General features: G+C 56.2%; 2 protein-coding genes across 3 annotated transcripts in view; one reads left to right on the top strand and one right to left on the bottom strand.

Moving 5' to 3' along the window:
• The window catches only part of FER1L5 (fer-1-like family member 5), a 68,843-nt gene extending 48,533 nt beyond the window's left edge, over positions 1 to 20,310 (top strand). Inside the window, exons 22-54 of the mRNA XM_011969681.1 lie at positions 556 to 656; positions 1,156 to 1,333; positions 1,411 to 1,566; positions 3,035 to 3,166; positions 4,428 to 4,591; positions 4,870 to 4,984; positions 5,706 to 5,808; positions 6,389 to 6,552; positions 6,644 to 6,811; positions 7,006 to 7,144; positions 7,283 to 7,360; positions 8,665 to 8,846; positions 9,070 to 9,231; positions 9,515 to 9,619; positions 10,638 to 10,790; positions 10,871 to 11,033; positions 11,180 to 11,205; positions 12,981 to 13,031; positions 13,135 to 13,236; positions 13,514 to 13,633; positions 14,144 to 14,305; positions 14,516 to 14,607; positions 15,016 to 15,186; positions 15,396 to 15,544; positions 15,779 to 15,918; positions 17,386 to 17,474; positions 17,736 to 17,831; positions 18,029 to 18,170; positions 18,416 to 18,515; positions 18,591 to 18,784; positions 18,961 to 19,070; positions 19,643 to 19,790; positions 19,896 to 20,310. Coding sequence (XP_011825071.1) covers positions 556 to 656; positions 1,156 to 1,333; positions 1,411 to 1,566; positions 3,035 to 3,166; positions 4,428 to 4,591; positions 4,870 to 4,984; positions 5,706 to 5,808; positions 6,389 to 6,552; positions 6,644 to 6,811; positions 7,006 to 7,144; positions 7,283 to 7,360; positions 8,665 to 8,846; positions 9,070 to 9,231; positions 9,515 to 9,619; positions 10,638 to 10,790; positions 10,871 to 11,033; positions 11,180 to 11,205; positions 12,981 to 13,031; positions 13,135 to 13,236; positions 13,514 to 13,633; positions 14,144 to 14,305; positions 14,516 to 14,607; positions 15,016 to 15,186; positions 15,396 to 15,544; positions 15,779 to 15,918; positions 17,386 to 17,474; positions 17,736 to 17,831; positions 18,029 to 18,170; positions 18,416 to 18,515; positions 18,591 to 18,784; positions 18,961 to 19,070; positions 19,643 to 19,790; positions 19,896 to 20,120 — 4,380 coding nt within the window. The 3' untranslated portion in view covers positions 20,121 to 20,310. The remainder of the gene's footprint in view (positions 1 to 555; positions 657 to 1,155; positions 1,334 to 1,410; positions 1,567 to 3,034; positions 3,167 to 4,427; positions 4,592 to 4,869; positions 4,985 to 5,705; positions 5,809 to 6,388; positions 6,553 to 6,643; positions 6,812 to 7,005; positions 7,145 to 7,282; positions 7,361 to 8,664; positions 8,847 to 9,069; positions 9,232 to 9,514; positions 9,620 to 10,637; positions 10,791 to 10,870; positions 11,034 to 11,179; positions 11,206 to 12,980; positions 13,032 to 13,134; positions 13,237 to 13,513; positions 13,634 to 14,143; positions 14,306 to 14,515; positions 14,608 to 15,015; positions 15,187 to 15,395; positions 15,545 to 15,778; positions 15,919 to 17,385; positions 17,475 to 17,735; positions 17,832 to 18,028; positions 18,171 to 18,415; positions 18,516 to 18,590; positions 18,785 to 18,960; positions 19,071 to 19,642; positions 19,791 to 19,895) is intronic.
• Positions 20,311 to 21,366: 1,056 nt separating this feature from the next.
• The window catches only part of LMAN2L (lectin, mannose-binding 2-like), a 36,021-nt gene continuing 31,019 nt past the window's right edge, over positions 21,367 to 26,368 (bottom strand). For both annotated transcript variants that reach the window (XM_011969636.1, XM_011969637.1), the window contains 2 exons: positions 23,163 to 23,282; positions 21,367 to 22,830 (listed from right to left, as the gene is read on the bottom strand). In XM_011969636.1, coding sequence (XP_011825026.1) covers positions 22,688 to 22,830; positions 23,163 to 23,282 — 263 coding nt within the window. In that variant the 3' untranslated portion in view covers positions 21,367 to 22,687. The remainder of the gene's footprint in view (positions 22,831 to 23,162; positions 23,283 to 26,368) is intronic.

Genomic DNA, 26,368 nt, shown 5'->3' with positions numbered 1-26,368 from the left:
GAGACTCCGTCTCAAAAAAAAAAAAGAGATGACACATCAGCAGGGTTTTGAAGAATGCATAGGAGTTTGTTGGGGGCTGGGTGGGGGTAGAAGGGAATAACATGCAAAGCCACAGCAATGTGCTGGTTTTTGAAGTTCGGCAGGGTTGGGGGGAGGCATGGAGGTGACATGAAGATCCGACCATGGAAGCTGGAAGGAGTGAGATCACAAAGAGTCTCAGGTGGCTGTCGGGAGTGTAGTTCTCGGGAGCCACCTGGGGCTGGGACCTCCGGCATGACTTTCTCACGCCTGTGTGGAGGTCAGTGCTCTGCACTGCTTCCCAGTCTTACCCCGTCCCAGCTTCTTGCCACCTGTTTCTTCTGTTGGGTAGCAGGAAGGATGTGGGGGGGTCCTAGCCGCGGAGTTGTGGACGACCTTGAACTGATATCACCAAGTTATCCCTCAAAGTTCCCAAGGTCGTGGCTGGAAACATCTTGGACCAATCAGCCCTGTGGCCTGTCCAGCTGGGCTCCATGCTGAGGCGGGCTCTCTTACCGTTTCTCTCCTGCTGGGCAGAAAGCCAACCTGGACACCCTGAAATCCACGCGGAATCCGAAGGACCCAGCTCTCCTCTGCCAGTGGGAGAAACTGCTGAGGGAGCTGGTGGAGGACTGCAAGTAGGAGTAGGGGCACTCTGGGGTACAGCTGGCCTGGAGCTGAGCCAGATCCAGGCCTGGGGGCTCAGAGCAGTGCCCTGAACACCTGCCCCCACCCTCCTTGGGGAGGAGCACTGCTCAGACCTCTCCCCAGCAGGAAACCCCAAGAGTCACTTCTCCCTTCCCATTCAGGCCCCCTGACCGCCCTATCAGAATGGTCCCTGCTGCCCCACACCCACGCCCGAGGCTCCTACCGAGTCAACCTGTCCCCTTCCTGCAGACAAGCCCGCACAGCCCCACCTCCCTGCAGGCCATAGTAGAGGGCTGGATGAGAACCCAGGGCTGGACGCACAGCGAGCAGGCTTCCTACGAAGCGGTGGGAAGGGCTCCCGGGCCAGGCCAGCAGCAGATGGGGGCAGGATGTTGAGGTCAGGAGGGGCACGCTGGCCTAAGGCAGGGCTCTGGTGACACTGGGAGGCAGTAGAGAGGTCCAGCCCCTGCTACCCTGTCCTGGCCACAGGCGCCCTCTGCCCTGCATGACCGACCAGCCCAAAGCCACCAACCTGGACAGGAAGAGGTGGCAGCTCCGCAGCCTCCTCCTGCAAGAACTGGCCCAAAAGGCCAAGCAAGCCATGCCCAGGGACATGGTGGCCACAGCGGAGGACTGGCTGTACCGCCTCAACGCTGTGCTCCCTGAGGTGGGTGCTGCACACACTGGCCTGGAGCAGGGCTGGGAGCCAGCCGCGCAGGGCCTGACGTTCTCCCACCTTGGCAGCCCCAGATGGGCCTTCCTGACGTGATGATTTGGCTGGTGGCCAAGGAGCAGCGAGTGGCCTACGCACAGGTGCCTGCCCACTCCGTCCTCTTCTCCCGGGCAGGGGCCCTGCACTCCGGCAGGCTCTGTGGGAAGATACAGACACTCCTCCTCCAGGTGGGAATCAAGGGGTCCTCAGGGGAGGACAGGGCCGAGAAATGCCCCCGGGGGAGCCCCTGAACTTGCAGGGCAGCCCCTATGGGGCTTCTTTCCCTGGTCCCTTAACCAGCTGGAATGGGGTTGAAGCTGTCCCCAGAGGAAGAGAGGGGTCTGTGGCTGCCAGCATGTTGGGTGATGGCAAGTCCATGTACCTCATAAATGTTCCCCAAATCCACCTCCTCGTGAGCGCAGTGGCTCACAGGTAATCCCAGCACTTTGGGAGGCTGAGGCGGGTGGATCATCTGAGGTCAGGAGTTCAAGACCCAGCCTGACCAACATGGTGAAATCCCGTCTCCACTAAAAATACCAAAAATTAGCCGGGCATGGTGGCGCTTGCCTGTAATCCCAGTTACACGGGAGGCTGAGGCAGGAGAATCGCTTGAACCTGGGAGACGGAGGTTGCAGTGAGCCGAGATCATGACGCTGCTCCAGCCTGGGTGACAGAGCGAGACTCCATCTCAAAAAAAAAAAAAAACAACGAAACAAAACCAGAAAACAAATCCACCTCCTTCATCATCCTCATGGCCGCCACTTGGTCCAGCCCCTTGTCATCTCTTCCCTGGACCATGACAGGGTGATCTCCAAAATATTGAATGTCTGTAAGATTTGGCACCAGCCCATCATATCAGATGCAAGCTATAAATAAGACTAAACACCCGGACCGCCACCCTCACTCCTGGCCGTGACAGTAGCCTCCCTGCTTCTGATCCTCCCGGGGGGACGTGGGGGCCACTCCCTCCCCCCATCAGAGACTCCCTGGCTCCCCACTGCCTCCTGGAGAAGGTGCCGCCTTGTGGCCTGGCCCCTGGCCCCTGTGCCTGTATCCATTCTCTCTAGCCCATACTCTCAACAGTGAGGACACTCTGGGCTTTCCCTGGCCCCAACTGTACCTGCCCTTTGCCCTCTCCACCAATGTGCAAAGCTCCTTCCATGCCCACCAGAGTCCTTTGCATCCTGCAAGGGCCCCTGAGACATGAATCCTGGCTCTGTGTGGCCCTAGGCCAACTCCTGACCATGCCCAGCCCTCAGTGTGCTGCTCTGTAGAATGGGCCTGGCAATCACCATACCCTCTTCGTGGTGGGCTGTGAGGATCCAGGCCTACGATGCACACGGGGCAACTGGCACAGTGCCGGCCCATAACAAACTCACAAGGCACGTCCGTCAGTCCCATTATCAACGTCCCTGCTACTCCCTCTGCGAGGCACTCCCAGCCTCTCTGCTTCATGGCTGCCACGGTGGAGCCACCCTGCTCTGGAGGGTAGAACAGAACTCCATGCCATTCACTTACGGCTCCAGCACTCAGCTCAGTGAGGGCCCCGCTCCCAGGGCTCGGGGGGAAGGGGCAGGTACAGCCCACTTGGGGGGTGGCTGGGGTGGCGTTCAGGGTGTTTAGTGCCCCTATGGGACCGATCGGCCTCTGACTCAGTACCCAGAGGGTGAAGGACAGAAGGATGTGCTCCCAGCTCACCTCCGGGTCTGCATGTGGCTTGGCAATGTCACAGACAGCAAGGACCTGCAGCTTCTCTGCCAGGGTGACATGGCAGTGTACGCCGAGACGGTGAGTGGCGAGCGGCAGCCCAAGGCCAGGGCAGGCATGCAGGGGTGGGGGTGGGGTGGCCTGGCAGGGAAGAGATGGCCTCCCTGCAGGGCATGTCGCGTGATGAGGGAGGGTGAAGCTGCAGTAGCCCTGCACTGAAGAGGGAGAAAAAATTCCTGACTGAAACTGAGGGCGAAGAGAGAGTCTGATGGAGGAGGCAGAGACTAAAGCAATCTTGGACGCTGCCAGCTATGGTCTCTTGTTGATCCTCCACACACGTGTGGAGACAAAGGGGGCAACTAAGTGGCCTCCAGGGCCTGATCCCCCTCTCCCTGATGCAGGTTTATTCCGAGCTTTCTCCTAGTTCATCAACAGCACATGAAGTGAGCAAGGCTGTGACTTGCAGGGGCCTCACCCATCACCAACAGGGCAGCCCAGGACCCCTGCAGGCCCCAGCAGGGTCCCAGGAGGTGAAGGCCTAGCACGGTAGAGGAGCAGGATCTGAGGCATCTGCCCACAGAGCGATCAACCCGGGGAGTGGGTGGGCAGCGGCCAGGGACTGCTCTGGAACCAGAGGAGGGGAGATATCCTGGGCTCCCTGAGGGAGGACATGGCTCAGGAAGCCATGTGAACAGCAGAGGGGAAATAAGGTTTGAGTGTCAGGCTTTTTAACTTACTGAATTAAAACATGTTTGCAGTGTCTAAGTTGCATGTGTAGATGGATACATTATAATATGTCTAACCAGCTCTGTAGGTCTTGGAGGTGCAGAGGCAGAAAGGGGTTCAGGGTGAGGGGTAGGGAGCAGGGCCTGTATGCTCAGCAGGCACCAGAGGACTGGGCCGGTGCCTTTGATGGCAGCTGCCTGCTCTCTTGTCACTGCAGACCCTGGGGAGCCCAGCCCTCCTGCACCATTTGACCACCGTTGCTGCCTCTGGGCCTTTTCATCCACACTCTCCCCGCTGAGCACACAGGCCCTGCTCCCTCTCCTTCAACCCAGACCTGTCTCCACGTCTGTGCCTCCAAGCACTACATAGATGTCTTATGATATCTCTGTCCAAACATGCAGCATCCACTCCACGCTGCCAGCTGAGTGGCCCAGGGCAGGCTTGACCTCTGAGCCTCAGTGCCCTCACCTGTGCAATGGGGACATGGCCCTTTCTTGCCTGGCTACCACAGTTTAAGGATGCCCCTGCAGCCCAGAGTCAGGGGGTCCGGGGAGGCCCATGTCCCTGCACTTTGTGCTGGAGGAGGTGGCCGCCCTGACAAGCTTCCCTCCCCTAGTATGAGAATCAGGCCAAGTATAAAGACCAGTGGGGGCAGCAGGGGCTGTATCGCTGCCCCAACTTCTCAGATGTCATGGGGAACAAGACCCTCCCCATGACGGATTTCCAGCCACCCCTGGGATGGCACTGGCAGGACAGCTGGACAGTGGAACCTCAGAGGAGGTAAGGAGGGGGCAGGCCCCACCGGAGGGGAGACTTTTCACCTGGGAGGGCCAGTCCACGTCAGCCCAGAAAGATGGGTACCCAGCCCCTAAGCCTGGGGCCAGAGGGCCGAGGTGCACCAGGCCAAGCGCCCTGCCCACCACCCTGTCCTGCTTGCTGGCCCTGTCCTGCCCAGAGCAGATGGGGATGCCAGGTATGGGAACGCTTGGCCAGCAGAGGACGGCCCCAGGGGCTGCTCGGGGAGGTGTGCTGGGAACTTGGGGTCTCACTACCCCCAGACTCCTCCTGGACACAGACATCAACAAGAGCCAGGTGCTGGAGGAGGTATATGAGAACCAGGGCCGCGACATCAGAGGCGCCTGGGGGCCTGCCGCCATCCCAAACACAGACGTGGTAAGTAGGGCTGAAGCTGCCTCAGGGGTTGGGGGGCAAGCAAGGCCACCAGGCGGGGCGCCTTGGAAGCTGGGGGTCGCAGTGGAAAGGGTCTGAGCCCTATGCCCTGCACTATGCGTGGGGCCCTGGGTGAGCGCACCAGCCCGCAGGCTCTCAGCACTGACGGGGTGAGGGGTTTGTAGAAATACCTTAAATAAGACTGAGAAACAACAAAAGGGGAGCAGTGGTTCCTCCTAGGCTTCTTCAAAGGTACTGCTGACCCCGAAGGAGAGAATCTGCTTGGGATGGGCTAACCCGGCACTGTCCAGTAGATCTCTCCGTGATGATGGAAATCTTCCATATCTGCACGTGTGGCCACTGAGCACTTAAAATGGGGCACTAGTGAGACGAAGGAACTAAACTTTGAATTTTAACTCATTTAAGCTAGAGTAGCCCCAGGCGGCTGGTGGCTACTGTATTGGGCAGTGTGGGTTTAACTGATCTCAAAAGCATGCTAGTCTCCCCTTTACAATGAGGAGGAGCAGTTTCCAGCACAGAGAGGCAGGTCCTTGGAGCGTATTCTGATGGCTCTGGTGGCATGAGCTGGGGCAAGCATGGTCTGGCCTGGAGCGAGAGGCCGCTGCGGCCACGGCAGGCACGCACACAGGTGTGGGAAGAGGGAGGGAGGGCGGCCTTCTCCCAGCTCATGTGCCCCTTGCTCGCCCTCTCTGTCCACCTGCAGAACGGACAGCCCACGGAGGCCCGGGAGAACGTGAAGTGCCCCCAAGGCTGGCACTTTAAGAAGGACTGGGTGGTGGAGCTGAACCACGCAGTGGACAGTAAGGGTCAGTCCTTTGGTCAGGGTTGGGATCGGGAGAGACCAGGGCCTCAAAAGCACGGCAGCCAGCAGGGTGGGATCAGAGCAGCCAAGCCCTCAGTGGGATAGGCCTCAATTCCTGTGGCCCCCTAGCCTCCAGAGCGGGATCTCCAGCGTTTCCCTACGCATGGGCCCCAGTTTTAAGACAGCACAGGCCCTCGGTGTGTCCTGAAGCCTGGCCCAGAGCAAGGCCTGGCAGATGCTGGTGACCAGGAGGCTGTCACGTGGCGGCTGAATTCACCCACAGCAGCTCCAGGGCTGCAAGTCTCAAGGCCCGGGCTCAAGATGCAAGCTTTGCTGCCTATGGGCTGTGTGGCCTTGCGCGAGTCACAGGACTTCTCTGAGCCTCGCCTGCCTCATTTGTAAGTTGGGCAGCTGGTCCCAGGCCATTCAGGTGACACAGTGTAGCCACTCTGCTCTCCACAGCTCAGGGCAAGAGGCCGGGCTGCGAGGGAAGTCATGCCCCTCTAGGGCCTGTCTCCGGGGCCTGTCCGGTCCTCCCAACCCGCGGACACCTGCGGACTCAGGGCCGTGGTCCCCCGCCGCAGGCTGGGAGTATGGCGTGGGCATCCCCCCCTCGGGCCTGCCCCAGGTCTGGAGCCCGGTGGAGAAGACCTACCACTCGTGCCGCCGGCGGCGCTGGGCGCGCGTGCGCTTCCGGAACCGCGGGGAGCTGAGCCGCGAGCAGGAGACCGTCTCCTTCCTGCATCTGGTGAGGCGTCCGCGGGGGCCCTGGCGGGGGCTGCGGGCAGAGCCCCCTTCGCGGCTGCGAGAACACAGCCCTGCGCTCCTCCCCACCGCAGGGCCCGGCCGAGGGCGAGGAGGACGGCTGGGAGTACGACGCCTTCGGCTCCAAGTTCCACCTCCACCCTCAGCCCCGGAGCCGCTTCCGCCGCCGCTGCTGGCGCCGCAGGCTGGTGCCCGACAAGGACAAGGGCGTCGCGCCCGTCTTCCTCCTGGAGGGCTCCTTGGTAAAGCCTCGCAGGCTGGGGGCGCCTGCCTGCAACCCCCTCCCAGAGAGGCCAGGGCCTGGCCCGGCTGGGGCGCCCATGGTGGAGGAAGGGCCTCTGCGCCTCAGGCTGGCGAGGGTGGCAGCGACCGGGCCTGGGCTAGAGGACACAGGAGCAGCACCTGAGGGCCTCAGGGGGGACTGTCCTGGCTACAGGCCATGGATCTGAAACACCGAGCTGGGAAGGAAGAGGAGAGCAAGCCATGGCCGTGGGGTCTGGACAGACAGTTCAGGGACCCCCAGAGGCAGGACGCCCGGCCCCCCAACATGCCCTTCATCTACTGCACCTTTAACAGTAAGTGCTGGCTCAGGAGGCTGCTTGAATGGCCCCAGAGGCCAGTGCCCAGGGCAGGGGGTGGGGAAGCGGTGGGGGCAGCCAGAGGGAGCCGCTGGAGTCCTGGGGAGGTGACAGGCATGGCTCCTCTTTCCCCAGAGCCCCACTACTACCAGCTCTTCTGCTACATCTACCAGGCCCGGAACCTGGTGTCCAATCAGATCCTGACATTCCAAGGTAGGTGGCAGGCAGCCTTGTCCCCAGCTGAGGACGAGGCCTCAGGGAGGAGAGCAGGGTCCTGTTCCTGCTTGCAGTCCCAGCCAGGGCCCCTGCCCGCTGGCCCCTCACCGGCTGCGAGCCTTGTCCCTGGGACCTGGTGTCACAGCTGCTCAGCAGTGTAAAGACAGGCATGGATGAGGGTGACGGACATGCAGACCTGTCTCCCAATCAGCTCATGGTGCTGGTTTGGGGAAAAGACACAAAACCAAGACTTCGAGGCAGGCCCGCTCTTGAGGCGCGACCCCGGTGCTGTGGAATTAGAAGCGGGAGCTGAGGGGGCTCCATCCCAGTGGTGGCCACCTAGCTGGGCATGGAAGAGGAGCTGCCTGGCAGTGCTGGTGGGGCATGAGGGCAAGAGAGAGGGCAGTATGCTTGGGAACCATGTGCCACTCTGTTTGGACAGTAGGGGCCGAGAGGGCCTGTGGGGAGGGCCTGTCCTTGGTCCTGTGAGGATGTCCCAGTGAGAGTTTCAGGAGACAAGCCACGTGCTCCAGCCTGGTCCTCAGTGCTGTTTGTAGGGAGCGGGGACAGTAGGTGGCAGGGCTCCAAGGATGTCTGCTGGGAGTTGTATCCCTTGGGCTTCACCACCCACATCGAGAGGCCCCTGTGGTGCTCCCTGATGCCAGGCCACTTGCCGCTGCCATGAAAGAGCAGCCACAGAGCCGGGCGCGGTGGCTCACACCTGTAATCCCCACGCTTTGGGAGGCCGAGGTGGGCAGATCACGAGGTCAGGAGTTCAAGACCAGCCTGGCCAACATGGTGAAACCCCGTCTCTCCTAAAAATACAAAAATTAGCCGGGCATGGTGGCGCGCGCCTGTAATCCCAGCTATTTGGGAGGCTGAGGCAGGAGAATCACTTGAACCCGGGAGGCAGAGGTTGCAGTGAGCTGAGATTGCACCACTTCACTCCAGCCTGGGCGAAAGAGCGAAACTCTGACCACAAAAAAAAAAAAAAAGAAGGGCAGCCACAAGTGACCTCCTCCCTAGAACTCCTCCAGAGGAGCCCCTGCCCTCCATCTCTGTGAGGCCCAGGCCTCAACCCTGGGAGGCACACACAACTCGTGGATGGGACCAGATGATGCCTGGCCTCTGGTGACAGACCCCGGTGCTCTGCAGCTGACTCTGACGGGGCCCTGGGAGGCCTCAGTGGCTGCCCTGCCTGACCCTCCCCGGCCCCACTGGGTCCAGCGGCTGCAGCAGCAGAAGACAGGAAAGCCCCTCTTCCCAGCTCGACACTGCTCCCTCGTCCTCCACCCCTCCAGGGCCCTTCATTCGGGTGGTCTTCCTGAACCACAGCCAGTGCACCCAAACCCTGAGGAGCTCTGCAGGCCCCACGTGGGCACAGACACTCATCTTCCAGCACCTCCTTCTGTACGAAAACCCGCAGGACACCAAAGAGAGCCCGCCGCTTGTGGTGCTAGAGCTGTGGCAGCGTGACTCCTGGGTAAGGTGGGCTGGGCAGAGCAGGAGGAAGAGGACCTACCTTGCAGAGTGGCTGAGGGGATTTATTTTAGAGGAAAATGTATGGAAATTTCTCCCATGCGGCCTGACGTGCAGAGAGCACCGTGGAAATTCGTCTGCCAGCTGTCGCCCTTGCCTTGAGAAGCCCGGGCAGAGCTGGGCCCTGCCAGCGTGGTCTCCGTGTTTTGTGAACTTCTCCCCTCCAGGGCAAGGAGAGCTTGTGGGGACGAAGCATGTGGCCCCCAGTGGTCTGGCTGGATCTCCAGGACCGGATCCTGCCCCCCATGAGGTGGCACCCCCTTATGAAGGAGCTGGGGAAGGAAGAGGGCGAGATCTTGGCATCCTGTGAGCTGATCCTCCAGACTGAGGTATTGAGAGGGCCTGGCCGGGAAGTGTGGCGCTCAGTGCCTGTCCCCGTCCCATCCCCAGCCAGCGGGGGCCAACTCCACCCTGTCAGGAAACGCCTGGGGCCCAGGATCCAGAGCTGTGGGCTTGGTGACGCTGACCTGCCCAGCCTCTCCCCTAAGTCCCCCCGCCAGCCCCTACCCATGGGACTCTGGGCTCGGTGGGGCCTCTGAGGGACCTGCTTGAGGTGGGGGTGAGGGCAGTAGGACCAGCCCAGAGGACCTCATGCTCCCTGCCCTCCCCCAGAAGCTTGGCGAGAAGCAGCTGCCTATCTTAAGCGTTCCCTGGAAGAATGGGGCATACACACTCCCCAAGAGCATCCAGCCCACGATAAAGAGGATGGCCATTGAGGTGCTGGCGACGTGGGATGGGGATGGTGGGCAGGGCAGACGGGGGTGGTCTGGAGTGCGCTGCAGCTTTCTGACTACCGGATCCAAAGCTCGCACCCCGAGAAAGACTACCTGGGAGGTGGAGGGAGACAGGAGAGAAATGAAGAGGTTCTGGTGTAACACTGGAAATCATTTTACCACAAACCTCTGCAGTGGGGAGTGGGCACAGGGCTGTAGCGTGCGTGATCACATTTCGGACTCACGCTGCCCCTGCGCAGCAGGAACTACTTTGCAGAGAAGGAAATAGAGGCTCCAAGAGACAACACATTCCATGCACAGTGACGCAGGGACTACGTGACAGCAAATGCTGTCTGACTGCAAATGCCAGGATGCTGCTCGCCTCACCTCTGAGAGTAGCATGGGGGTCCTCCTTCAGAACGCGTGTGCCCTGCCGCAGACGTGGCAAAGAGCACAAGATGGTCAGGCCTCTGGGACTGATGGCTTCCCCGAGATCAGGCAACTTGGCTGGTTCCCGCTTTGGGCCCCAAGGAGGCCTCATGAGTCAGGGTGCAGCTATGTCCTGGCAGGGTGCCAGGTCACCGAATGGCCACGGGGTCCTCAGTGAGCTAGACAGCATAGGGGCCCTGAGAAATTCAGGCACTTCCTGCTTCTTCGGGCCTCAGAGGCAGTCGGCCTCAGGAATTTACACCTGAGAACTGATGAGGCCAGACAAGGCAGCGGTGAGGAGGGGCAATGCCTGCGGGCTATGGAGGTCAGTGGAGGATGCAGCCAGTGGCCGGAGGGCACCTCCGTCATGGGTCGGGGGACAGCGTCCCAGCCCCAGGACACGCACTGATCCCTCACAGGACGGGGAAGCCTGTCCTTGTGCGCCTTCGGACACTGGCTCCTCTGCAGCCCCATTCCCTGGCCCTGCAGCTCCTGCTGCACCGCTATTGCCCCTCAGCCCCCTTCTCTGGCCAGGACCCCATGACAGAGGCGCTGCCTGCCCCTTGTCCTGCCCTCCTTCTTGGTTCTGGTAGATCCTGGCCTGGGGCCTTCGGAACATGAAGAAGGCGAGCTCCCCCCAGCTCCTGGTGGAATTCGGGGAAGAGTCCCTGAGGACAGAACCCATCAGAGACTTTCAGACCAACCCCAACTTCCCCGAGTCCGAGTCTGTCCTAGTCCTCATAGTGGTAAGAGGCCCTAGGGCAGGGGCTGGGCAGCCCTCTTCTTCTGTGGGTCTCACACTCCCCACATCTCCTCGGGGCTGCAGCTCATGCCCACGGAGGCGGCCTACGCACTGCCCCTCGTGGTGAAGGTGGTGGACAACTGGGCCTTCGGCCAGCAGACCGTGACGGGCCAAGCCAACATCGACTTCCTCCAGCCCTACTTCTGTGACCCCTGGGCTCAGGACTACGTGCACCCAAAGCTTCCGAGTACGGCCCTTCCTCCGTGCCCTTCCCCAGGCCTCACAAGCGAGCCCGCACTGGGAGTGGGGTAGGCCCTGCTCCCCGACGGGTTGGCGCTTCCTCCTCAGCCCTCTCCCCATCCTGAGACTCGTCCCTGCGCTCTCTCCGCACAGGGCTGTCTGGGAAGAAGCACCAGGACGTAAGTAAGGGCTGCAGGCCCACCTTCTCCCACACTGCTGACGGGGCGTAACCCGTGGGCCTAAGGAAGGGTGTTCATTAAACAGAGTCCAGATATCCGTGCCCAACTGTGAGGCCCACCTCGCACTGTAGGGTCCTCAGCCTGTAGGGTCTCTGTGGGTCTCTCAGCCTGACTGCACATTAGAATCACCTAAGAGTTTTGTTTTTTTTTTTTTTAACTTTTGAATCCTTTTTTGTTGTTGTTGTTGTTGTTGTTGTTTTGTTGTTTTTTTTTTTGAGAGAGTTTTGCTCTTGTTGCCCAGGCCGGAGTGCAGTGGTGTGATCTCGGCTCACTGCAACCTCCGCCTCCCGGGTTCAAGCAGTTCTCCTGTCTCAGCCTCCCGAGTAGCTGGGATTAGAGGCGCACGCCACCATGCCTGGCTAACTTTTTGTATTTTTAGTAGATACAGGATTTCATCATGTTGGCCAGGCTGGTCTTGAACTCCTGATCTCAGGTGATCTATCTGCCCTGGCCTCCCAAAGTACAGCAATTACAGGCGTGAGCCACCGCGCTTGGCCTTAAATCTTTAAAAAATTTTTTTTTGGCTGGGTGCAGTGGCTCACACCTGTAATCCCAGCACTTTGGGAGGCTGAGGCAGGCAGATTACTTAAGGTCACCGAGTTCAAGACTGGCCTGGCCAACACGGTGAAACCCCATCTCTACTAAAAAATAAAAAAAGAAATGAGCCGGGCATGCTGGTGCATACCTGTAATTCCAGCTACTCGGGAGGCTGAGGCACAAGAATCGCTTGAACCCTGGAGGTGGAGGTTGCAGTGAACCAAGATCCCACCGCTGCACTCCAGCCTGGGCAACAGAGTGAGACTTCCATCCCCCACTTAAAAAAAAAAATTTAGGCCGGGCATGGTGGCTTATGCCTGTTAATCCCAGCACTTTGGGAGGCCGAAGTGGATGGATCACGAGGTCAGGAGATCCAGACCATCCTGGCTAACACGGTGAAACCCTGTCTCTATTAAAAACACAAAAAATTAGCCAGGCATGGTGGCGGACACCTGTAGTCCCAGCTACTCAGGAAGCTGCGGCAGGAGAATGGTGTGAGGCATTCTCGGGAGGCAGAGCTTGCAGTGAGCTGAGATCGCGCCACTGCACTCCAGCCTGGGCGACAGAGCGAGACTCCGTCTCAAAAAAAAAAAATTATAGAGACAGGGATCTTGCTATGTTGCCCAGGCTGGTCTTGAACTCCTTAGCTCAAGCAATCCTCCCACCTTGGCCTCCCAAAGTGCTGGGGTTACACAGCCTTACCTGAGAGTTTTAAAACTCCTGAGGCCTAGGCCGCTGATCTATCAGAATCGCTGAGGTAGGACCCAGGCATCAAAATTTTTTCCAACCCCTTCCACACAGGTGATTCCAATGTGCTTTCAGGGTTCCCAACTATTGCTCTAAAGTGGTACTTGTCAAACTTGAATGTGCAGGAATCCTCCAGACACTGTCACCAAAAGCAGACTCTCAGTAGGTCAGGGTGGGGCTTGAGGTTCTGCATTTCTGAGCGCCTTCGAGAATCTAGTCTGCAGCTATGGGCAATGAGGACAAAGAACTATGTGTCCCCTTCTTCTTGCTCCCTAGATCCCATTTCTAAAGACCCCTGAATTAAAAGGTCTATGTGAAAGGCAAGGGCAAGGGCGCCAGGGGAACCCTGGCCTTGACACCCTCTCTCCTCCCTGAAGTCAGAGCCCGTGAGCGAGCGATGGCTTTCCCTTGCTCACCCCCTCCTTTTTCAGTTCCTAGGCTACCTCTCCAGAAAGTTCTGGTTCAAGTCCAGTAAAGCAGAGGTGATGAAGGCTCAGCCCCAGGGAACGAGGAGCAGCCCCGTTCAGTGCAGGGAGGTCAGGGGCTGCCCCCGCCCAAGGCCAGAACGATCCTCTTCTCCACCAGGATGAGTATGAGCACGAGGTGGACTGGTGGAGCAAGCTGTTCTGGGCCACAGATGAGCACAAGTCCCTGAAGTACAAGTACAAAGACTACCACACCCTCAAGGTTTGAAGGAGGGAAGAAAGGGGGATGGAATCAAATCGCCCACTGCAGGAGGCCAGCAGAGCTATAGCCTCGATTCCTCTGGGTAGCCTCCAGTCGGGGGGGTTCCCGCACTGTCTCCCAGAGACAGCTCCAGCTGCCACCGTCTGAAGCACACAGTGCTGGCCCCAGGGCCACTGCCTGCCAGAGGCTTTGGAGCGAGGCCTGGGAGCTGGTGGTCCCTCCATCTCCTGATCTCGGGAACAGTCCCTGACAGCCAGGGTTCCACACACCCCTGCAGGTGTACGACTGTGAGCTGGAGGCCGTGCCAGCCTTCCAGGGCCTGCAGGACTTCTGCCAGACCTTCAAGCTCTACCAGGAGCAGCCCAAGTTGGACAGCCCCGTGGTAGGGGAGTTCAAGGTGTGTGTCCACCCCAGCTTAGCTGCCCCCGTCTCCTTGTGCCCCTTGTGTCCCCGGAAGACAAATAAAAGCCTCGGCTCTCTATGCTCATCGTGAAGATGGAGCAGGGCTTGAGAAAGTTGTGGCAGTGGAGGAGATTCGCCCCCACAGGGACTCAGGGAGCGCTCCCCTGCCCCTCCCCGCTCTGGCCTATGCTGGCCTCCCAAGGCCGCAAAGCCACAGGGAACAAGCCCGAACGTGAAGGGATAGATGGGGTGGAGTGAGTCCACAGCGGCACAGACGGGGAACTCACCTGCTGACTGCAGGTCCTTTGCCGACACCCTGATTCAACATAGTGGGCCCTGCTGGACACCGTGCTGTACCTGCCTCCACTGTCCTCATGGCCTTCTGTTCCTGCCACCCTCAGCCCAACCCTCTCTCTCCTGAACACGGGCTGGGGCGCCTCCCGGAGGGCTTTACAGCGCCGCCCAGCACTGCCAGGCTGGGACCCCAACACCCCTCCCCCGCCAGGGCCTCTTCCGTGTCTACCCCTTTCCTGAGAATCCAGACGCCCCGAAGCCCCCGCTCCAGTTCTTGGCTTGGCCAGAGAGAGAGGACTTCCCCCAGCCATGCCTGGTGCGGGTGTACGTGGTACGAGCCATCAACCTGCAGCCCCAGGACTACAACGGCCTGGTAAAGAACAGCACCTGCCCCGCACAGGTGCCCCCCACGCTCCCCTCACCCCGTCTCTGGGAGCCCCTCCAACTACCGACACACACAACGCCAGCGCCCCGCAGGCGCCATGTGGTGCAAGGGGCTTGTTTCCACCCCCTCCCACCCTCCCTGACACACCTGGACACCCTCCCCAGTTCCGATCCCTCCCCCACTTGTATCTGACCCCAGTGTGACCCTTACGTGATCCTGAAACTGGGCAAGACAGAGCTTGGCAGCCGGGACATGTACCAGCCCAACACTCTGGATCCCATCTTCGGCACGTGAGCTGCCCCAACCCCCAAGACCCCTTCTCCACTCCCACCCCCTCCACACCGGAAGTCAGCCGGAGAAGGCACAGAACGCTGGCACTCCTGGCTGGCCTCCACGTTCCTACCACAGCGTCTTACACGCCCTGGTGCTCAACAGAGAGAAGACAAATGCATGGGTGGGCCGGTACTACCGTTTGGCACTCTGGCTGGGAGGGGAGCTGAGATCCCCACACCAGGCCTATCCAAAGTCATTTTCAACCATAACCAGGGGATGGCGATTGGCAGAAGGCAGCTTACCCCATGCTCTGCTCTCCACAATCTCCATGAAACAAGGGGCCTGCGGGGCCAAGACACCGGTCAGGGAGGGGGGCACAGAGACACTGCCCACATCCTCTGCCGCCTTCAACACCTCGCCCCTAGGATGTTTGAGCTCACCTGCAACATCCCCCTGGAGAAGGACCTAGAGATCCAGCTCTATGACTTCGACCTATTTTCACCTGATGATAAGATAGGAACCACAGTCATCGACCTTGAAAACCGACTCCTCTCTGGCTTTGGAGCTCACTGTGGGCTCTCCAAATCCTACTGCCAGTGAGCGTGGGCCTGTCCAGGGGAAGGGAGTCAGGTGGGGTGGAAGAGTGAGCCCACAGCTCCCTTGGGAGAAGCCTGCATCCTGGGCAGGAAACTGGGCCCAGACCTGCCCAGTCTCCACCCAAGCTTCCACCCATGGTCAACCTGCAGCTCACAACGGTGTTCTTCAGGACCCGAACCTCCAGACCTCTTCCTCTCACATCCCCCAGGTCAGGACCCTTTAGATGGCGGGATCAGATGCCCCCAAGCTACCTCCTAGAACGCTATGCCAAGCGCAAAGGGCTGCCTCCGCCTCTGTTCAGTCCTGAGGAAGATGCTGTTTTCTATAACGGGAAAAAATTCAAGCTGCAAAGCTTTGGTGAGCAGCGCAGAACACCAGCAGAAAGCACAGACACAGGCCTCTGGGAGCTGTGAGGCTCCCGAATGGAAGAGCTACAGACTCGGGGGAGAAAGGGGAGGACAAGGAAAGAGCTCCCTGGAGCCAGAGGCCAGCCCACCCCTCTCCCCTCACTCCTACCCAGGCTGTGGTGGGGAGGGTGATAGGAAGGCTAATGACCTCACATCCCCCTCCTTCCATCCCTCTCCAATCCAGAACCCAAAACCCCTACTGTTCACGGTTTGGGGCCCAAGAAGGAACGCCTTGCACTCCACCTCCTGCACACCCAGGGGCTGGTGCCTGAGCACGTGGAGACCCGCACACTGTACAGTGACAGCCAGCCAGGCATCGACCAGGTATGAGACTGGAGGGGCCACTCCTGCTCCTATGGGAGGAGCTAGATCAGGAGACAGAGATGCCCGTCCACCCAGGACGTAGCCCACGAGAGGGGAAGGGCAGGCCAAACATTCAGTAACGCACATGCACGGAAGACAAGCATGCTGTGCACGTTAATAAGCAAGAAGTTCTGGTGATGTCACTTAGAATGGAGAATTTCAGAGCTGGAAAGGTCATCTACAAGAAACAGAGGCCATGCACCAGCTGTGGGAGGCACTAGGGAGCCAGTCAACGTCTCCGTTGCCTTAAGTCTCTCCCGAGGGGTGGGAAGGTGGCGCTCAGGTCAGACAGTGCAGACGTGACAACGCTGGTTCTGGCTGTTAATTGCAGGCTGTGTCTTCTCCACAGCAAAGAACCCCAAACAGAGAAATACAAATCCCCAAAGGCACCTAATCATCATTCACTCTGCAGCCACCATAATGGCTCATCTCATTCTCTAAACTTCTCAAGCTCTACCACATTCCAGACAGAAAGTCCTCTCTGAGCAAAATGTTTAAAAAACCATTCTCTGGCCGGGTGCGGTGGCTCACGCCTGTAATCCCAGCCTGTAGGAGGCCAAGGCGGGCAGATCTCTTGAGGCCAGGAGTTTGAGACCAGCCTGGCCAACATGTCAAAACCTCTTTACTGAAAATATAAAAATTAGCTGGGCGTGGTGGCAGGTGCCTGTAGTCCCAGCTACTCAGGAGGCTGAGGCATGAGAATCGCTTGAGCCTGAGAGGCAGAGGCTGCAGTGAGCTGAGATTGTGCCACTGCGCTACAGCCCGGGTGACAGAGGGAAACTGTCTCAAAAAACATAAAATAAAAAACCATTCTCGTTAAACCTGTTTTCTCAAATGGGTCACTTCAAAAGAATATAATTAGGTCAGGTAGTCTGAAAGGCAGAACGTATTTGTGTGTTTTCAATGTTAGCAGTTCTGTCCTTTTTCTTTCCTTTTCTCCCGCTTTTCATCCCTTACCTTCGTTCCTCTGTATGTGTGGCTAGCTTAATACCCTTAGGTTGTAGTTCGTAACACAAAATGACCTGAAAGTCTGGACTGGTTTCCCCATACTCGAGGCTATCAAGCAACACCAAGCTGCTTGGTAAATGAAGCCCCAACCCCGATCTGGAGCCCAGTCCAGACAGGCCATCTAGCATGACCGAGGGAGTGGCATTCCCCCTCCAGACCTGTTGTAAGTGGAATCCCAGCACCATGCCGTCAGCCCCAAAGTTACCGTGTTCCAATCTCACTGCGCTACTCTCTCCGTCGAAAGAAAGGGGGAAGCTGGTGGGTGGTCGCCTGCGGCCTCACAGATATCTCTGTGCCCCACCCCTTGGTGTTGGGAACACAACCTCAACAGACCTCAGAACCTGGGACAGGGAACCCCAGGCCAGCCTGCTGAGAACAGAGGCTAGCAACCCCCAACCAGCCAATGTATCCCGGCTCTAGGGAAAGGTGCAAATGTGGGTGGACATCTTCCCCAAGAAGCTGGGGCCTCCTGGCCCCCCAGTCAACATCAACCCCAGAAAGCCTAAACGGTGAGTGACAGCCCACTTCCCAATCGCTGCATTTCACAGTTCAGCCTCCCCCCAGTGCAGGCACCACTCTCCTCAGGTACTGAGCTGCAGTCGTTTGTTTCTCTGCCGGGAAGGGAGGAAGCTCTCCTGGGAGCTCTCTTGCCCTGAATTCCCCACACTGAGCAAGAGCACACAGGGCGGCCTCGCAGGCCTCTCCGCCCGCACCGAGGCTGCGGCTGGGGAGCTCCTCCTTGGCAAAGCCTCAGAGCGCAGTGGCCACAGGTATGAGCTGCGCTGCGTCATCTGGAAAACCGCCAACGTGGACCTGGTGGATGACAATTTAAGTAGAGAGAAGACGAGCGACATCTACATCAAAGGGTAAGGAAGAGGAGTCAGGCTCCGGCGAGCCCCTCAGTTCCCCAGTTCTGTCATCCTGCTGACACGGCCCAGTCCTGAATGGGACACCTCTCCACTTCCGGCTGGGCCTGGTGTCGGCTGGGCCGCCCTTCCCACGGGCTGCAGCGGGGGATGGGGACAGTGCACCTGAGCCGCAGGTGACAGGACTCTGGCCCCAGGTGGCTGTATGGGCTGGAGAAGGACATGCAGAAGACAGATATCCACTACCACTCGCTGACTGGGGAGGCGAACTTCAACTGGCGGTTCATCTTTACCATGGACTACCTGGCGGCGGAGCGCGTGTGTGTCCAGAGCCAGAAGGTAACAGGCTGGGGCGTGGGGGCACGGGGGGACGAAAGGCCACACACGAACAGACTCAGGCTCCTGGTGCTCCTCCCCTCACCCCTCCAGAGGCTCGCCATCTGTCCCAGAACATCAGAAACATGTCCTCAGGTGGAAACCCTCTCCCCTGATAGTCTGTCACTGCTGGGTGGAGGGCCACTGAGGGGTGCAAGGGAAACGTCCAGGAGACAGGCCGGCAACGTGCTCTTCCGCCATTGCCCCAGGATTACATATGGAGCCTGGATGCCACGTCCATGAAGTTCCCAGCCCGACTTATCATCCAGGTCTGGGACAATGACATCTTCTCCCCCGACGACTTCCTAGGTGAGGTCCTGACACAGGGCTTGTGACCACAGGACAGAGAGCTCCTTCTTGCTGATGTCATTTTTCTGGGCTCAGGGGTCCTGGAGTTGGATTTGTCTGACATGCCCCTCCCGGCTCGGCACGCCCAGCAGTGCTCCATCAGGATGATGGACGCTGACCCCAAGTGGCCCTATTTCCTCCAATACAAGCACTTCTCCCTCTTTAAGAAGAAGACTGTGACTGGCTGGTGGCCTTGCCAGGTCCTCGATGGTGGCAAATGGCGCTTGTCGGTAGGAGCTGGGGAAAGTGTCTACTGGTTAGGACTGCTGTGCCGCATGTCCTGGCTCTAGCAGACATCTAGGGACCTAGCTAAATCCCTTTTCCTTTCTTGATCCCGGGAAGAGGCCCTAAAACTACCCGGCTCGGCTGTCTGAACTCAGCCTCCCCCTCACCATGGTGTTCCTAGGGCAAGGTGAAGATGAGCCTGGAGATTCTGTCAGAGAAGGAAGCCTTAATCAAGCCAGCCGGGCGAGGCCAGTCAGAACCCAACCAGTACCCTACACTTCACCCTCCCCTGTAAGGGTCCTTGGGGCAAAAGCACCAGATCCGTCTTGCTCCTCCGTGTGTGTGGGGTGGTGACCAGTGGGCCTACCGTGGAGAGGTGGTAACTACCTCCCACCCCGCAGCTCTGTGCTCAATCAGCAAAGAACAGACTTGGGGTGAGAGTTGGGGTAAGCAGAAATTGGTTTTTTTTTTTTTTTTTTTTGAGATAATTGTCTCACTCTGTCACCCAGGCTGGAGTGTGGTGGCACAGTCTCTGCTCACTGCAATCTCTGCCTCCTGGGTTCAAGCGATTCTCCTGCCTCAGCCTCCTGAGTAGCTGGGATTATAGGGGCCTGCCACCATGCCCGGCTAATTTTTGTATTTTTAGTAGACGGGGTTTCACCATGTTAGCCAGGCTGGTCTCAAACTCCTGACCTCAGGTGATCCACTCACCTCGGCCTCCCAAACTGTTGGGATTACAGGCGTGAGCCACTGCGCCTAGCCCAGAAGTTGCTTTTTTTTTAAAAAGAAAGCTCTTTGCATCAGATTGCTTGACCTGAAGGTTCTCTCTGCCATTCTCTGCCATTTCCCTGGCTCCTGGACAGACGCCCCTACACCTCTTTCATGTGGTTGCGGTCACCAGCTCAACACTTCTGCTCTGTTTTCTGGAAACGCTATCGCTTCAAACTCATCGCCTTTATGGTCATATCGATTCTAGCACTTTTGCTGTTCAACTTTATCTATTCAGCTCCGGTGAGTGGCAGCCCTGCAGGCAAGGACAGAGGTGGTCTCAGGATGACTCTGGGGAGAGCGTCTTCAGCTCCCCACCCCAGGCTAACTGTTGTCTGTTCTCTCTAGCACTATTTGGCCATGAGCTGGATCAAACCTCAACTTCAGCTATATCCTCCCATTAAAATATTCAATATCATCACTTCACTAAACACCAGCAATGCCAGCTCTTCCATCCTTCCCACCCAGGATCCAAACCTAAAGCCTACAATAGACCATGAGTGGAAACTCCACCCAGGACCTACCAATCACCTGAGTAACATTTTCCCAGAACTTCCAGCCCCAGAAGACTAATTAGCCCACGCTGCCCGGCTTTCCTCCTCTACCAACAGCCCTCCCCTTGGGCCGCCTACCAGTTCTTTGTTTCTGTCTTCTAGGATAGATGCAAGGTGCTAGGAATATTCTGGCTATTGTGTTCAGAAATCACTTCCAACAAGAAGAGCAGAGCTATAATTTTCCACTGAAATAAACAAGTTCTGTAACAGAGAGCCATCTTGTAATTTGGGGATGCTGAAGACAACATGAAAGGCTGAAAATGCCAGCCCTTCCGACAAGACTCACGGGGACAGGGAGTGACGTCACCTTTATGTCCCACCCCTAGTCCACAGGGTCTCTCATACAAGAGGCTTGGAATCGCAGCCTCTTCGTATGGAGGGAAAGGGTGATTGTGAGAAGTGGCCCTTACGGGTAAGCAGCAAGCCGAGGCACTGGCTCTCACCCACAGCATGTACACAACAGCCCTACCACGGACCAGGCAGCTCCCTCCAGCACACAGCTAGGATGACACTGCCCAGGACAACATTCTGCCCATTCATGATGGGAAACATGTGTTTCTAGAACAAAAAGCAAGAGCGAAAGCAGGACATCCGATGCCAGGTCAGGTGGTTTTCCTGCACCATACATTTCTCTAAAGGCCCCCGAGGCAGGTGGGGACTGCATTTCATGTCCTCCCTGACCTCTTTAAAAAGCCTTAAGGTACTCATGAGCTGGAATCATGCAAACCCCACAGGCGCCATCTTTCTCACTCCACCCCTCCCCTCTGATGAGACCCCTTCCGCCTGCACTGCTGCCTTGGCCGTATCAAGAGCCTACCTAGGTCCTCCCATGGGTCCATACAATCTCCCCTGCAACTCAAAAAAGACAAAACCACCACTTTCTTTTGCAGTTCTCCCTGTTCCAAGGCCAAGCTCTAGGTCACAGTTGTCCTCTGGCACCCTGGAGCCATTCTGCTATTGTGGAGGGGAGGTGGGAGGAGGATGCCTCGTCTCTGCCTCACCTGAATCCCACCTGCAGGAGAGCACTCCCGCCTGTGCTGCTTAACTAAGTGCATGCGAAGGAAAGAGCCTGAAGAGACAGAGACCTGTGCCTAGCCAAGGTGACCCCCTTTCCTTCTGAGCTGAGCTGAGGGCTTTTCCAACCCAGGAGAAGGCAAAACAATGGTTGATGGGCTTGAAGCTCAGAAAAAAGGCCTGCTCAGAATAAAGGCCTGACCGTTCCCCAGACCCACTCCTAGAAGAAAGAACATAGTCAGAAGCTCATGTTTGGTTCCATCGGCGATTTTAAGAATTTCACTTAGGCTACAGAGGTTCATAGGAGGACTGAGTTCCAGGCCCTCCAAGGAGACTCTGGCCTGTAACTGATGTAATCCCAGGGCAGTAAGGTGAGCAGCATGTGACCCCTTGTCAGATAAGGCAGTGGAATACAGGTTGACACGCAGAGGACAGCGCTCAGGCTGTGCTGCTCAGTGACAATGAACTCTTCCAGGCACAGATGATGAGGGTCTCTTGCTCTCAGAGTTGGAACATGAGAACAGCAAGTGTTTCTTGTCCATTAAGAAAAAAAAAAAGCCAAATTTCTTCTCTGGGCAGTATCCAAGCCCAAGATATAAGAAGAAAGCTTCCTTACACTTTCAACACTCAAAGTGGGATTCCAAAAATCGTAACTACAAAACATGCAGCTAAGCAGGCTCTAGCAAGTCCAGAAATCTCTCCACATGGTCAGACCACATGACAAATACTGCTTTTGGTATCAAACCTGGAGTTGGTCAGTTTCACAGTTAATCCACGGCATCTATGATGTCTTCCAGGCTTCTCTGGATTTTTACACCAACTTTTAGTCAAACTTGACTGAGGGCCTGAAGAGACTTGATGGGGGAAGTCGATAGACCCAGGGCCCGTGCTAGAGAACAGGAGCTGGAACAGGGATCCAAAGCAGAAAGCCCTCTCCCTCGGGCCGCTAATGAAGCCCGTGAAACGCAGGTGCGTTCTGCAGCCCCAGGCCCCAACAGAGAGGCATCCAAATGCCTTCGCGGCTCAGGTAGCACAGAGAGAGGACAACGAATGGAGTGAAAGGAAGGTGGGGCAGGGAAGAAGTGTCCGTCCTGGTTTCCAAAGAAAGCTCCTCAGGTAGGCAGAGGGTTGGGTAAGATGCAAAACCCAATGAATGGATGGTCAGAAAGTATGTGGTGCTACCAGCTTTTGATTCTCTGTGGATTCAAAAATGAAGTAGAAGGGCTCTCTGAGTCAAACAACAAGGCGGCCTGGGCTACGAAATTCCGTTCTGTGATTTTGGCATCACAACCGCATGCATTCTCTTCACGCCTCTGCTCCCACGTGGAAGGACTGCAGGGAAAGGCACATCACAGCAGCATTGCCTGGGGTGGGTGCTTCCCAGACCAGAGTTAGATGTCCCCATGCACAACCATGGGAATGCGGGGTCCCTGCATTCAAAACTCCAGTGACAGAATATAGTCCCTAACCAGCTGCTAGAGACGAGAAGGCCCTCCAGGCTGCACGCTCAGGCCAGTGTCTGCTCCCTCCATACCTCACGGGTGACAGTCACAGAAGTGGCAGCAGGAGGGCTCAGTAGAAGCGCTTTCGGCTCTGTTCCTGCCATTTGTTGTAGAGTATGATACCAATGACTATGGCAAATACAGAAAACACCAGGGAGAAAAAGACGATGAGGAAGAGGGCCAGGCCACTCAGGGGCGGCAGTGGAGCTGTCACTAAGGAAGCAAGAGAGAAGCAAGTCAGAAAACAGGGAGCCCACCCAGTAGGGAAAGATCAAACTACAGGCTGTGCGGCCCCCCATTTCTGACATCTGTTTCTGGGAAGCCCGAGCTTAGACCCCCGCTTTCCAACTGAGAAACAAAGCGGCCCTCCAGCTGCTCATCTGTAACTTGAAGGGGAAAAGCAGATGCACGTGCTCCTACCCCTCAGAGGAATACACAGAGCAGAGACCGCCCTGTGAGCTACGGGTGCAAGTCCCCTCCGAAGCCGTGCAGCACTGCAAGCTCCTCCCCAGCTATGGGCCGTTCCCTGGGGGCCCCGTGCTCACTCTCGGGCAGCTTCATGTTGTCCACGGAGGGCAAGAACACGTCTCGATGCAGCTTTTCCTCTTCTGGGGTTCTCTCCACCGTCAGCTCAAACAGCTTCAGGGAAATGACATCATGATTATCTGAAGAAAAATGGAAGAAGGATGACTTGAGCCACTTGAAAAAGAGGTATGTTTCTTGAGTCAGTATCTTAGTTCAAGCCTCTGATCCACAGCTAACCAGCAGTGACCTTGAAAAAATAATTGAAACCTCTCCATTTTGCAACTAAAAATAAGGATGGGGAACAAGGCATATTCTGTATTCTTCTGTATTTAAGGTTTTAATCAACAAGCATGCATTACCTGTATAGAAGATCCCTGACTTAAAATGGTTCGACTTACAATTTGCCGACTTTATGATGGTGTGAAAGGAATCTGCGCTCCACAGAAACCACACTTCAAATTTTGAGATTTGATCTTTTCCCGGGCTAGCGATGTGTAGTACGACACTCTGTACTGAGGCTGGGCAGCAGCAGTGACCTGTAGCGCCCAGTGAGCCACACGATCACAAGGGTAAACAACCGGCACTACATCGTGTACCGTATTCCATACGTCACATCAGACATTCAACACTTGGTTACAAAACAGACTTTGTGTTAGATGATTTTGCCCAACTGTAGGCTAATGTAAATGTTCTAAGCACATTTAAGGTAGACTAGGCTAAGCTATGATGTGCAGTAGGGTAGGTATATTGAATGCATTTTCTACTTAGAATATCTACAACCTACAATGAGTTTATTGGGACATACACCATTGTACGTCAAGAAGCATGTGTGTATAATGGAAAAATTTAGAGATAAAACAAGAATTAAATCCCAAATGTTAAACCTTCCAGCACAGTAAGAAGAGACGCAGTAGGACTGCAGCTACCCCGCTGGTGAAGAGCATACACACGTGCAACACACGTGCCACAGGAAAGGGTCTCATGGCTGCTGTTTAATGGGCCATGGGCAGGGCACAGCTATGGGCATGGGATACACTGCCCTTCTGGGTGACGCCTGTTTCTCTGTGGCTTCTTGTAACGGTGACTCTTAATTTCCCTAATAATTACCAGAGAGAAGATCAAGCAATTAGGGACTAGATTTCTCTCTTTAAAGTATCATTATAAACTCCTACATTTAACCATATCTGATGTGTTGCAATGCACTAAAGTTAAGACTGTTACTGATGCTCAACTCACCTGTCTTTGTCCAGTAGGAGCCTATTGGCTCCTGAGTCTCTTTACATAAACCCAGAAGGTTTTTTTTTTCAATACTTTCTTTTTTTTTTTAATTTATTTTTTATCATACTTTAAGTTTTACGGTACATGTGCACAACGTGCAGGTTTGTTATATATGTATACATGTGCCATGTTGGTGTGCTGTACCCATTAACTCGTCATTTACATTAGGTATATCTCCTAATGCTATCCCTCCCTGCTCCCCCCACCCCACGACAGGCCCTGGTGTGTGATGTTCCCCTTCCTTCATAAACCCAGAATTTTTTATAACTTCCTTGCTTTTCTGGGAAGTTCCAACTTACAGATTTCCTACCTCGAAACTTGCATCAGCCATTTCTCAAGGAAGCTGCAGTTCCTTTTAGTGGGAATTGGTATTTAGAGACCACAAATCTGAGTGCTAGGGTGCTCATTGCTACTGGGTTGGTTATTGACTGGGGCCTGGACTTCTGGTCATTTACATTATTAGGAGAGCATCCACAGCTGCTTGGACTGCTAGAATCTTTTTTTTTTTTTTTTTTTTTTTTTTGAGACAGAGTCTCGCTTAGTCGCCCAGGCTGGAGTGCAGTGGCGCGATCTCGGCTCACTGCAAGCTCCGCCTCCTGGGTTCACGCCATTCTCCTGCCTCAGCCTCCCGAGTAGCTGGGACTACAGGCGCCCGCCGCCTCGCCCGGCTAATTTTTTGCATTTTTAGTAGAGACGGGGTTTCACCGTGTTAGCCAGGATGGTCTCGATCTCCTGACCTCGTGATCCGCCCGCCTCGGCCTCCCAAAGTGCTGGGATTACAGGCGTGAGCCACCGCGCCCGGCGGACTGCTAGAATCTTTAGCAGATTCCTAGGTAGTGAAAAACTGGATTCATCTTCGTTGGAAAAATGTTAACTGTCAGAGTTTAAACTGTCTCAGTTTAAACCATGGGACAGGATAAAAGGGCACGGCAATGCTCCTCACGCAATGCAGGGCATTAAAGCCTGGAACAGCGGGGAAACATCCTAACTTTCTCAGCAGTTTTCAACAACCCACTACACAACAAGTGAGAGGATGGCAACAAGAAAGACCTCAAAGGAAATAAACAGCTTGCATTTAGGGATACTCTATGGGCAGAGAACACCGACTTACTAACTTGGGTGTTCTCACTAAAGACCTAGGGCAAAAAACTTAGAATAGACAAAAAGTTATTCTCTCCTGCCATTTCTGACAGTTGGAGACTTTCCATTAAAAAAGTACTTCAGGAGGTTAACCCAGAAACCTGTAACCTCAAAGGAAAATGTGTAGTCATATAATGAGATTACATAGCAAAGATCTCCAGCCTGTGCCTCCTACCCCCTGCCAAGGCTAGATTCTTCCCACAGGTCTGGCCTGCTCAGTACTTAGAACCTAACTGCCAAAACCAATCTCCCTATGTGACAGAAAGCAGATCAGTGGTTGCCTGGAATCTGAGGCGGCGGGGAGTACTGCAAAGGGGGATAGATAATAAGGCTTTCGGCAGATGATGAAAACATATCTCATTTGTGATGGTGACTGCATAGGTGTAAATATTTGTCAAAACTCTTCAAACTGTATTTTTCTGTTGTATGGAAAGCACACCTCAATAAAGTTGATTAAAGAAAAAAATCAGATGCCAGAGTTTTAAAGACCAGCAGATTGCATTTTAAAAATCCAGATTTCCAGGCTGGGCTCGGTGGCTCATGCCTGTAATCCTAGCACTTTCGGAAGCCAAGGCGGGCAGATCACGAGGTCAAGATGGAGACCATTCTGGCCAACATGGTGAAACCCCGTTTCTACTAAAAACACAAAAATTAGCCGGGTGTGATGGTGGGCGCCTGTAATCCCAGCTACTTGGCTGGGACAGGAGAGGCTGACGCAGGAGAATCGCTTGAATCCAGAAGGTGGAGGTTGCAGTGAGCCAAGATGGCAGCACTACACCCTAGCCTGGTGACAGAGCGAGACTCCATA

The sequence above is a fragment of the Mandrillus leucophaeus genome, unplaced genomic scaffold (assembly GCF_000951045.1).
Source record: "Mandrillus leucophaeus isolate KB7577 unplaced genomic scaffold, Mleu.le_1.0 Scaffold9, whole genome shotgun sequence".
Taxonomy (NCBI): Eukaryota; Metazoa; Chordata; class Mammalia; order Primates; family Cercopithecidae; genus Mandrillus; species Mandrillus leucophaeus.
Note: the sequence above shows the minus strand (reverse complement) of the source record. Positions and strands in the feature narration are given on the sequence as shown.